The sequence below is a fragment of the Chionomys nivalis genome, chromosome 5 (assembly GCF_950005125.1).
Source record: "Chionomys nivalis chromosome 5, mChiNiv1.1, whole genome shotgun sequence".
NCBI lineage: Eukaryota > Metazoa > Chordata > Mammalia > Rodentia > Cricetidae > Chionomys > Chionomys nivalis.
In genome coordinates, this window is record NC_080090.1 from 128,672 (window position 1) to 141,592 (window position 12,921).

Consider the following 12,921-nt stretch of genomic DNA (forward strand, 5'->3'; position numbering starts at 1 on the left):
ATCACTCTGTAGACCAGATTGGCCTCAAACTCAGAGATCCTCCCACCTCTGCCTCCAGAGTGCTGGTAAAGGCGTGCGCCCCCACGCCCAGTGATTATCCCACTCTAAATGTTTCCTTCCAGGATACTTTTCTCATCGCTGTGACCAAGTATCTGAGAAGAAGCAAAAAGCAAAAAAGAAGAGGCAGAAAGGATTTGGAGTACAACCCGTCATAGCTGGGAAGCCATGACAAAATTCTTGCCAGTCACGGCAGAAGCAGTGTATGACTTTGAACTTCTCAGATCTTGGTGGACCAGGAAACAGAGGGAGCTCCTGGACCAGAAGTTGGGTAGGAATGTAAGAACAAAAACCCATTTTCTGGGAATCCACTTCTCCAGCTAGGCTTTACCTCCTGAAGCTACCATAGTCTCCTAAAATGGTGCAGTCAGTCAGGGATCATGTGTTCAAATACATGAGCTTTACACCCCACAGCACATACATATCCTGAAGGCAATACCTCAGATGGGTCCAGTCTACCATGAACTGTCCAGTCTTTTGCTTGGATGAAGACTCTGCCTTCGGTGTCTATCCTGGCATGCTGTCTTCACTGATATTCTTTGATGTGTTTAGAAATTGACTCAGTGTGTTTTCCCCTCTCTGTTCTTTCATATAGAACATCTAACTTTTCAGACTATTACACGGGATGTCCTGGAGAAAGAGGTTGTGGCTATTATTCCCTGTCTTGGCTCCATTGCGAGTAGAGGAAAACATCCACCATTAACTAAGATGCACCAATAAATTTTGCTAAGAATAATGTTTTTTAGAAGCAGTGTCTTTAAAAAAGGGTATTTAGTACCTTCTGGACACAGTTAAGAAAGCAAGACAGAGCCAGCGATGGTGGCACATATCTTTAATCCCAGCACTCAGGAGGCAGAGACAGGCAGATTTCTGTGAGTTTGAGGCTGGCCTGGTCTACAGAGTGAGTTCCAGAACAGCCAGGGCTACACAGAGATACCCTGTCTCAAAAAAAAAAAAAAAAAAACAAAAAACAAACAAAAAAAAACCACATAGGAAAGAGTAGGAGGAGGCTGGGGTTTATGAGCTGGGGTGTGAGCTGAGAGTTTTAGATCTCCTTTAATTCTCACTATGGCCCTAGGAGATAGGCTAACTCTCTCTCTCTCCTTTTCCCTCTCCCTCCCCCCGTCTCTCTTTCCCCCTCCTTTGCTCTTTTAAGAAGCAGGTATCTAGATAATCTCCTAGAGTCATTTTTTAAATTACACTAATTAATTATGTACCACAGCACTCCGTGGAAATAAGAGGACAGCTTTTGGGAGTTGGTTCTCTCCTCCCACCATTTGGGTCCTAGGTATTGAACTTTGGTCGAGGTATGGATGCAAGCACCTTTTCCCTATGAGTCATTTTACCAGCATTCCTGGAATCATAATCATTAAAAAAAATAGATGTTATGAATCCAGTTTGCCTTTTCTTGTAGCCACTTGGCTCCAACAAGAAAAGCAGCTTCTCCAAAAAATATCAAATGGAAAAAAGAAAACATATTTAACAAGTGGTGCTGGCCTAACTGGATATCAACATGTAGAAAAATGAAAATAGACCCATATCTATCACCATGCACAAAACTCAAGGCCAAATGGATCAAAGACCTCAACATAAAGCCAGCCATACTGAACCTTAAAGAAGAGAAAGTGAACACATTGGTACAGGGAACCACTTCCTAAATAGAACGCCAGCAGCACAGACACTGAGAGAAACAATTAATAAATGGGACCTCCTGAAACTGAAAAGCTTCTGTAAAGCAAAGGACACGGTCAACAAAACAAAACAAAAGCCTACAGAATGGGAAACATTCTTCACTAACCCCACATCAGACAGAGTTCTGATCTCCAAAATATACAAAGAACTCAAGAAATTGGACACCAAAAGATCACATAATCCAATAAAAAATGGAGTACAGACCTAAACAGAGAACTCTCAACAGAGGAATCTAAAATGGCTGGCTGAAAGACACTTAAGGAAATGTTCAACATCCTTAGTCATCAGAGAAATGCAAATCAAAACAACTCTTAGATTCCATCTCACACCTGAAAGAATGGACGAGATCAAAAACACTGATGACAACTTATGTTGGAGAGGTTGTGGGGAAAAGGGAACACTCCTGCATTGCTGGTGGGAATGCAAGCTGGTACAACCCCTTTGGAAGTCAGTGTTGTGATTTCTCAGAAAATTAGGAAACAACCTTCCTCAAGACCTAGTAATACCACTTTTGGGTATATATCCAAAGGATGATCAACCATGCCACAAGGACATGTGCTCAACTATGTTCATAGCAGCTTTGTTTGTCATAGCCAGAACCTGGAAACAACCTAAGTGCCCCTTGATCAAAGAATGGATAAGGAAAATGTGGTACATTTACACAGTGGAGTACTACATAGCAGAAAAAAATATCAACAGCTTAAATTTTGCAGGAAAATGGATAGAGCTATAAAACATTATTTTGAGTGAGGTAACCCAGACACAGAGAGACAATGATCACATGTACTCACTCATAGGTGGTTTTTAAACCTAAAGCAGAGCAAGCCAGCCTACAAACCACAATCCCAGAGAACTTAGACAACAATACAGACACTAAGAGAGACATAAATGGATCTAATCTACATGGGAAGTAGAAAGTTTAAAAAGACAAGATCTCCTGAGTAAATTGGGAGCATGGGGACATTGTGGGAGGGTTGAAGGGTGGAGGGGAGAGGCAGGGAGGGGAGCAGAGAAAAATGTAGAGCTCAATAAATATCAATAAAAAAAAACCCTGATAGACATCAAGAGAAATGCCACCTCAAGAAGAAGAAGAAGAAGAAGAAGAAGAAGAAGAAGAAGAAGAAGAAGAAGAAGAAGAAGAAGAAGAAGAAGAAGAAGAAGAAGAAGAAGAAGACTGCTAGGGGAGATGCTTGACAGAGGGACAGGGTGGAAAGGGGAGCAGCCAGGCTTTCGTTTGCAGCTGTCATCCTACGGGGCCCTGAAGAACATCTCCTTGGCCTTTGGTTTAAAAGAAGAAATTTGGTACAACTGACTACCAGAGATTTGAAATTGAGATGTATCTTAAGTTCTGTGCCACTGGATCTTGAGTCTCTCCCAAAGAAAGGTCTATTTTGTTAAAGGCTTGATCCTCAAAGTTGCAATACAGCACTGGTTCTCAACATGTGGGTTGCAACCCCTCAGGACATCAAATGACAGCTGATTAACATAGTGTGGGAAAAACTTTCCAGTGACGGTTTTATTACTATATAACCCATATACGTAGCATACATGTCACCTATTTAAACCGTCTACTAAGTGGTTTTTAGTAGATGCGCAGTTCTGCAGCTGTCACTACCATTTCAGAACTTTTTGTCGCCCCACAAGAAATCCTATACCTTTCACTGGTTACTCATTTCCCACTCAGCCCAAGCAGCTGCTGGCCTCTTTTAATCTACTCTTTTTATAGATGTGCCTGTTCTGGACATTTCTCACTGATAGAAGCACACAATTCGTTCTTTTGGGACAGGCTGTAGTATAAGTTCATCCACACTGTGGTCATTATCAGAACATTTCTCTTACGGCTGAACGTTATTCTATTTCGTAGATATACTATTTTTGTTTGCTTTATTTTTTTTTTTTGAGACAGGGTTTTATTATGTAGCCCTGACTTGCCTGGAGCTTGCTATGTAGACCAAGCTATCCTAAAACTCAAAAATCTGCCTGCCTCTGCCCCTACCCCAACCCCCAAAGCTGGGAAGGTGTGTACTACCATGCCCAGCATTGTTGCCTTTTTAATAACTGTTTTTTTTTCTAATTATGTGTATGTGTGAAGGGAAGTCTGTGCATGAGTACAGTTTCCCTTGAGGCCAGAAGAGAGTGTCAAAGTCTCCATAACTGGCGGTAGAGGCAGTTGAGCTGATAAGGATGCTGGGAAATGAACTTGGGTTTTCTGCAATGCTACTATGTACTCTTAACTTCTGAGCTGTTCCTTCAGCACCTCTTATTATTCCAGAGGGTCTCAAGCAACCCAGCCAACCTTGCACTTGCTGTGAAGATTGGCCCTCAGTTCCTGACACTCATTTTCCCCTTTTAACTGCTAGGATGTATATTCCCCCACACCTGGCCAAGAGAGACTGGCTTGTCATGCTTGCTTATATTTTAAAATTATCTTTTTCTATAGAAAGGTTACATATACAGATATGAAGAAAATAAAAAAATCATCCATGATTCTACTATCTAAAGGGAGCTACTACTATCTAGAAGTAGCCACTATTAACATGAGTGTCTTTTCATTCTGGATATAATCTGTGTGTATATATTGGGAAATGGATTTTATTTTATGTGAAGGACAGAGAACAATTTGTGGGGGTCAGTTTTCTTTGCTACTATGTGGGTTCTAGAGAGCTGATTCAAGTCATTAGGTTTGGCAGCAAGCACACTCACCTGATGAGCCGTCCTCTCTGTTCTGTGATATAGTCTTGTGGGGGGGGGGAGAAGCCAGGGGACACCTACAATACCCCAGCTTATATCTAGGTGTTTTGTTTTTTAATGATTTAGTGTTCTTATCCAAATTTTAGTGGTTTTGTTGTTGTTTGAGACAGGGTCTCACTATCTAGCCATGATTGGCCTGAAACTCACTATGTAGTCCAGGCTGGTCTCAAACTCACAAAGATCTGCCTTTTCTGCCTCCCTGATTGTTGGTGACAGATTTTTTCCTGAGAAGTCATGAACAAATATCTATTCACCCTAAAGAGGGAATAAATGACAGACCAAAGCATGATACTACCAAAGTTCAACTTGGTAAACCAATACCTTTCATTGAAGTTACTTAGAAGAGCTTAAATGACTCAAAGACAGCTGTATCACTAAAGGTGACCCCTGCATGCATGATATTTGTGAGAGTTGGAAACCTTTACACTGTGTAAAGATGTATCACTGTGATTGGTTTAATAAAAAGCTAAACAGCCAATAGCTAGGCAGGATGTATAGGTGTGACTTCTGGACAGACAGAGCTCTGAGAAGGAGGGCAGAGTCACCAGCCAGATGTTGAGGAAGCAGAATGGGCTGTACAGAGTAAAGGTAACCGAGCCACGTAAAAGAACATAGAATAAAAGATATGAGTTGATTTGAGTTAAAAGAATTAATGGGAAGCCGGGTGGTGGTGGCACATGCCTTTAATCCCAGCACTTGGGAGGCAGAGGCAGGCGGATCTCTGGGAGTTCGAGGCCAGCCTGGTCTACAAGAGCTAGTTCTGGGACAGGCACCAAAGCTACAGAGAAACCTTGTCTCGAAAAACCAAAAAAAAAAAAAAAGAAAAAAAAAAGAAAAAAAAGAAAAAAAAAAGAATTAATGGGGTAAGCCTAAGCTAAGACCAAGCTTTCATAATTAATGATAAGTCTCCATGCCATTCACTATTTTGTGAGCTGGCAGCCCAAACAAAAATCCATCTACAGCACATTGCCGTCTGCAGGCAACTCAATAGGTTGCAGAGTCCTTTCCAAGTAGCTCAGTCGGTTTGAGCCTCTTCCAGGCAGCACAGCTGCCTTTGTTTCTTTTATCCAGTTTGGTAGGCCTCTTCTTTCAGGCTGCTTTGGTTGGTCTGTTTCAGGGGGACTTATCCCTGCTTGTACTCTCAGAGGAGGGAGTGGTCAAGAGAATCTAGTCAGTTTCAGAAACTTCCTGAAACTTTCTCTATAGCCCTGGCTGTCCTGGAACTAGCTCTGTAGACCAGGCTGGCTTCAAACTCACAGAGATCCACCTACTTCTGCCTCCCTAGTGCTGGGATTAAAGGCAGTGGCCACCACCATCTAACTCTGAAACTATTTGAGTTGTTAACTTTTTAAAGGAGCTTTTCCACAGTATTTCACCTCACCTCCCTATAGAATATCCTGTTATTTCACCTCCCTGAAAACATCACAAGACACATCCCTCTAAAATGAAGGTTTTAATCTCAGGAAACTGCTACACAACATGGAGTGTTGGGATTAAAGGAGTATACCATCAAACCCAATGTGTGTGTGTGTGTGTGTGTGTGTGTGTTTTAAAGCAAACAAGATAACTTACAAAATCATGTCATTTAAGTTGAATACACAATTGAAGGTAATTTATCCTATGGTTCATTTTCTATGGGTAGAATGATGGTATTCCCTTCAAAACTCATTTTGAAATTTAATCCCTCGTGCAATACTATTAAGAAGCTCTGGCTCGGGGCTGGAGAGATGGCTCAGCGGTTAAGAGCATTGATTGCTCTTCCAAAGGTCCTGAGTTCAATCCCCAGCAACCACATGGTGGCTCACAACCATCTGTAATAAGGTCTGATGCCCTCTTCTGGCCTGCAGGCATACACACAGAATATTGTATACATAATAAATAAACAAACAAACAAATAAATAAATAGAAGCTCTGGCTCAAGAGATTAGCATGCTTTTAGAATTCAGTATTGAAGGGGCACTCTTGTTCTTTTTCCTTCACCCCTGGAGATGTAGCAGCAAGATGGGCATTGTGGAAGAAGGAAGTCGTCCTCATCAACATTAGCACAACCACCTTGAAATTTCTAGAATCCAGAACCATGAGAAATGAATTTCTGTTGTTTAGAAATTACCAAGGCACAAGGGACTTTGTCATACCAGCATAAATGGATTAAGTTTGACCTCATTCTCAAATTGATGAGGACACCCAAGCCCCAAGAAGGATGAATTTATTCCACCTGTTAAAGACTGGCTGGTTAGAATGTGTTCAGAAGGTTCAGGAGGGGTCAGATGAACTAGAAGGCAAGGTTACTTTGTTAAAACAGGCCTTTTGGGGACTGGAGAGTTTGCTCAATGGTTAACAGAACTGGCTGCTCTTCCAGAGGACCTGGATTCAATTCCCAGTACCCACAAGGCAGCTCACAATTGTCTGGGACTCCAGTTCCAGGGGTTCCTACACCCTTTGACAGACACAAATGCTGACAAAACATCATACACATAAAAATAAATTTAACGGTGGTGGCGCACGCCTTTAATCCCAGCACTCCAGGAGGTAGAGGCAGGCAGATCTTTGTGAGTTTGAGGCCAGCCTGGTTTACAAGAGCTAGTTCCAGGACAGGCTCCAAAGATACAGAGAAATCCTGCCTCGAAAAACCAAGAAAAGAAAAAAAGAGAGAAAACTGGCCTTTCACTTTTTCCCCTCTCCTCACTCAGTCACCATAGGCCCAAAGCTGCTGTCACCAACGATGGTTCCTCTTCCTAAGCCTTTTTCCCTTACCTCTTGAGAGGCAGGATTCCACTGCCCCGCCCTTCACCCCATTCGGTGGTTGGTACGGTCGTAAGGGGTGGCAGGAGCAGCTAACCTAACCTCTGGGTGAAGGAGCCGTTTTAAGGTCCTTTGACTCATTGTTTTGTCCTGCATTTTACAGCTGAAAGTTAAACCACAAGAATTTACTTGCCTGGGATGATACAAAGAGCAGCCCAACTTCTACAGCCAGTAGAGCAGGCACCTGCTGCCTTTTTCCTTACCCCAGAAGTTGTTCTCTCTACCGATTCTCCTAGATTCTCATCCTGTCTTTCTCCAATATGTGTCTCACATTTTTGTTCTAGAACAGAAATGAAAACCTGTCATTCCTACTACTTAAAACTCCATTTATTGCTCTTTCCATGTCCAACTTAGCCCTGGCAGGCCCGTCTAGACCTGTTCTCGCCTCACTGCGCCATTTTTTAACTTTTTAGCTCTTGGAATTCACCCATCCACTCGGTTTTTTTTTTCTTTCCACTGCTTAACTGCTGGATCCTCCGACCACCCCCTCCTCCTAAAGTCTTGCAGAAAAGACCCGGGAGATCGACCACGCTTGTAAAAGGAACTGTTGAAAAGCAACCATGGTTTAATTCTGTAAAGTGTTACAGCCTGGAACCGTGACACCTTCCCCCGGGCTTCTTTCGGTATGGGAGGGATTCTCATCCAGTTTCATTACATTTGGTGAGTGTCCCTTGTATCTTCCCCGAGCATCCTTAGTCACTGCGAAGCTCCCAGCTCACTGCCGGCCTGGGGTGGAAGGCAGGAGAGAAAGATCGCAGGACAGTTCGCTAGCTGTCGGCCTACACCAACTTGGTGACCTCTCAAGGTCTCATCCCGGCCGCTCGCAGCTCAGGTTCCGGCCAGGCCGGCTCGGGACCCCGCATCTGTGACCTGCAGGCGCCGCGGCCGCCGCGGCCTGGGCACTTGGGGGTGGGGGGGCAGGGACGGACGGATGCGCCGGAGAAACGCGGTCCGGGGAGCCGAGCACACGTTACTTCGGGCACAGCACCCTCCGTGCAAAGCGACCAGACACCCAGGACTCGTCCGCCACGCCACCGGCCCGGGCCTCCCTCCCGCTCCCCTCAGGAAACAAACAGCCTGCAGTTCCCGCAGCCGCAGCGCGGGCCGTGCGCCGGGAGCGAGCGCAGGCAGGCGAGGGGGGTGGCGCGGGCGGGCGGGCGCATCGGGGCTGGCGCCGCGCCCCCCGCGCTCGGCCCCTACCGGGCCTCTCGGCGCGGCCTCCCCTGCCCTCCTTCCAGCCCGGTCCCGGGTGGAGGAGCATCCCCGGAGGCCCCCTCCGGGCAGGCTCGGGCGGAGCCGGACGGCCTGGCGGGAGCAGGCGCCGCGGGCCGCGAGCTCCTCATTCGAACCTCCCTCGCAGACAGTCTCCGCCCCACAATGCACCGGGGCGGGCAGCCTTTGAAAAAGCGGCGCGGCTCGTTCAAGATGGCGGAGCTCGACCAGTTGCCTGACGAGAGTAAGTAGCGTCTCGGAGCAGCCCTCCTTCCCGCCGGTTGCCTGTCCCGAGGTCGCACCGGCCGAGTCCGGTGACCGGGCAGGTGGGATGGCCGCCAGCCCACCGCGGTCCCCGCTCTTCCTACTCAGGCGCTGCCGCCGCGTCGCCGCCTTTGTTATGGTGTCTGTGTGTCTGTTTCTGGGGTTGGTGCGAGCGCCAGCGCCGGAAACCGAAAGCCCGGGAGTCCAGCCTGTCCTGACGGAGTCGGCGGCCGCTCTCCCGGAGCGACTGCGGGCCCCGGCTGAGGTGGGCGAAGAGCGGCCCCCAGTTGCGAGCGCCGTCCTCCCTGCCCGCCCGGTTATGTAACTCGCCGGTCGGGGGCCGGGAGGGCTCGGGCTGGGCACCTCGGACACAGCCCCTCTTCACTCCCGGGCCTCCGATCTGCTCCGGTGACAGCTCCTGCTTCTGCAGGCACCGGGGATCGCTGCCCCCCTCCCCCCCGCACCCCCGTGTCCATCCTGGAAGTGTTTCCTTCCGTGTCACAACGGGTTGGCCCCTTCCCTTGGGACTACAGGTGGCCGTGAACCTTTCCGGAGCCGATCCGGCTTGGCTACGGTGTTGAGGTAGCTCCATTCCCAGACTTCCTTCTTAGGGGATGTGTCTTAAGGATATGGGGTGTCACCCAAGGATGTGAGCACCGCGACATAGATGTTTGTTACCCGGCCTGACACCCACTCCCGTGCATTGCCTTACTTAAGCTTCCTTACTCAACCTCCAAAGCAGGATGCTCACCTGTCCACAGCCAGTAAAAGCACCAGTTCTGCGACTTAAGGGCAAGGGAACAGTTTTGTTATTTTCATATTGCACAAACTATTAAAAAGACAGATATTGTCATTACAAAATGGTCTGGAGTCAACACGCACTGCTTGGTACGTAGCAGAGTTTACAACAAAAGACTGGCGGGCGTGGTGGTGCACACCTTTGATCCCAGCACTCGGGAGGCAGAGGCAGGTGGATCTCCCAGTTCGATGCCAGCCAGATTTTCAGAACTAGTTCCAGGACAGCCAGGCCACATAGGAAAAACCCTTCTCTGAAAAACAAACAAACGAAACAAAATGAACAGTCAGTATTTAGAACGACTGTATTTTGTTTTTAACCATTTGGAGTTCCCCCGTAGGAAGTCAGGACAGAGGAAACCCGTCTCAAAAAGCCGAAAAAGTTCTATCGGTGGTCAGTGTATCTGTGCACAAGGCAGATACACCTTTAAAGGAGAGATTCAAGGTACTCCTGATTCTATTTCCTTGTATTCCTTGATATATTCTTGTCAAAAGTTGCGGTTGCCAAGCTGATGAAGACTTGTTTTCAAAGTGTCTTTTAACTCTGGTTTAGACCAGTGCTGTCTCAAAAGAACTTTCTCAGTGATGGAATGTTCCCTTTTCTGGTGTTCAATAGAAAGAGTAACCACTGGTCTCATGTCACTATGGAACACTTCACATGTGGCTGGAATGGTTGAGGTGCTGGCTTTTATTTTTATTTAATCTTGACATTAAATAGTTTGTGATTGCTGTATTGGCAGGGCATGTCTGTAGACCAGCTATGAGTTTTATTGTTTCTGTCTGGAGAATATGGTTGATTGTGACTTAGGATGCTTGCAACGAAGATAAGCCTAAGGAGCGGAATGTCACCTGCTGTCTGAAGAAAGTCTTCCAAATCCCAGCACAGGGACCTGGTTGTCAGTCTCACACTTCTGCTGAGACAAATGGATAGCTCTAAGTTTGAGGCCAGCCTAGGCTGTAATGTAAGATTTTTTTATCCTCTTTGAGTATGTTTCCATACCACCTTGTAACTTCTCAGGGGCTGTCTCAGGGGCCGTCACGCATTCATTGGTGTGATTGTTTGGTCAGCACCCACCAGAGCTGAGCCACCTAATGCTTTTCCTCACTCCTGCTGTGATGGTTGATTTTGGTAGCTTGACTGGATTGAGAAATACCTAGGAGATCAGTAAAGCACACCTCTAGTTATGTCTGTGAGCACACCTTTTGGAAAAAGGTTTTTCTTACTGTTGTTCTTTGAGGTTTATATTGAGGTTCAGATATCAGCTACACTGTTAAAATATGTATAACCTAATTGTTTATATTACCATGTAATGTCTCTGGTACTTTGATTGGGGGAGGTGTGTGTGTGTGTCTTTAGCTAATCTACAGCTTTGTCAAAAGCAGGAATTGCACTGGCTTTTTGGGATCCTGTTCTATTTGGATGCATACTTTCCTAAGCCTGGATGTAGTGGGGGAGGGCTTTGGACTTCCTACAGGGCAGGGTACCTTGCTCTCTTTCAGGACTGGAGGGGGAAGGAGGGAGAGTGTGTGGGGAATGGGAGGGGGGGAAGTGGAAATTTTGATTAGTATTATTTATAAAATAATAAAAAAAGCAGGAATTGCATATTTGATATGTTACACAATGACACAAACAAACTTAAAGACTTGGCTAAGATGGAACTGAATGCAGAATAATATTAATTAAATTTGATATGAAAAACACAAAGATTTTTGTTTTTCTTAAACCCGGTTAAGTTAGGGGAGCTATGTAGTTTATATTAGTTAATAGCCCCTGTAACACCAGTAATAAAAACTATCATTTCCTGAATACTTAATATGACAGGTGTAAAAAAAAAAGCTCCTGCTCCCCCATATATTTATTGTTGCTTTCTGCTCATTTGATCTTTATTTCAGTTGATATAAGTACATGATTTATTATTATTATTATTATTAATTATTTTTGTTTTTTGAGACAGGGTTTCTCTGTGTAGCTTTGGAACCTGTCCTGGAGTTCACTCTGTAGACCAGGCTGGCCTCGAACTCACAGAGATCCATCTGCCTCTGCCTCCCTAGTGCTGGTATTAAAGGCGTGCGCCACCACTGCCCGGCTAGCTATACCATGATTTTTATATGTGGGCAGATTCTTTCTTTGCTCGAAACCTCTATTCTTGAACTCTTGCTATTTCGCATCTCCTCTTAGATGTTGCAGAGAGATGTTGTATATCTTAGTAGATTCAAAATTTATTTCAGAAATTCCATCCTAGCAAGTAGGTGCTTCCAGTAGCTCCTGTCTTAATGAATGGTTACATTGTGTATTTCTGTGACTGAGCAGAAACCTAGTTACCTTTGGCACTTCTCACTTCCCATATTTGAGCATTTACTAAGTCTTGGAGCATTTCCCTTCTGTATTGTATGTGTTTCAAGTCTTACTTTTTACCATCACCTAGCCAAGGTTGTCACCATCTCAGTAACCCACTCCTTCCCCACATATGCAGGTCAGAGGGATCCTTTCACAGCAGAAATGTCTTCCTGCCATTATCTTGTGTTTTAAACCTGAGGCAGGGTCTCCATATATATCATCTCTGGCTGGCCTGACTCAATTGTAGATCAAACTGATCTTGACCTTCTGCTTCCTGGTTGCTAGGTTTGCAGGTGTGTGCCAGTCATTCCCAGCTGTCCTCTTGTTTAAAACCTTGTAGTGGCTAGCTCTAAGACCCCATGTTTCCTGGCTGTTTCCACTTCCCCATTTATTTTGGACCTCTCCTCATTCTATCTCTGAGTTAATTGGGCTCTTTTCATTCGCTGTGCTGCCAAGCTCCCTTTTCTCTGAGTCTTTGCGTGTGCTGTTTTCTGGACTGCTCTCCCCTCCCTTCACTCCCAGTTAACTTCTGCTTATTCTTTAAAGTACCATGTTGAGATTTTTAAATGTATTTTTGTTATTTTTATTATGTGTGTATGTGTGTCTGCATGTGGATATATGTATGGGGTACATGTAGAAGCCAGAGGCATTGGATGCCCCTGGAAGTAGAGTTAAAAGCATTTGTGGGCCACACAGCATGGTTGCTAGGAACCAAACTCCATTCCTCTGGAAGAGCAGAAAGTGCTCTCAAGATTTTTGTGGTTATTTTTTTGTCCTCTGTGACAAGTATGTCTTATAGAAGTATTTCCCTCCCACTGTGTAACTTCTCAGGGGCTGTCTCGCGCATTCATTGGTGTGATTGTTTGGTCAGCAGCTCCCAGAGCTGAGCCACTTAATGCTTTTCCTCACTCCTGCTGTGATGGTTGGTTTTGATAGCTTGATTGGATTGAGAAATACCTAGGAGATCAGTAAAGCACACCTGTGTATTCATGAGCATACCTCCAAAAACA

General features: G+C 45.4%; 1 protein-coding gene across 1 annotated transcript in view; it reads left to right on the forward strand.

Moving 5' to 3' along the window:
* The first annotated feature begins 8,524 nt into the window (after positions 1-8,524).
* The window catches only part of Lin9 (lin-9 DREAM MuvB core complex component), a 45,853-nt gene continuing 41,456 nt past the window's right edge, over positions 8,525-12,921 (forward strand). The window contains exon 1 of the mRNA XM_057769765.1: positions 8,525-8,758. Within this exon, the coding sequence (XP_057625748.1) occupies positions 8,680-8,758 (79 nt within the window). The 5' untranslated portion in view covers positions 8,525-8,679. The remainder of the gene's footprint in view (positions 8,759-12,921) is intronic.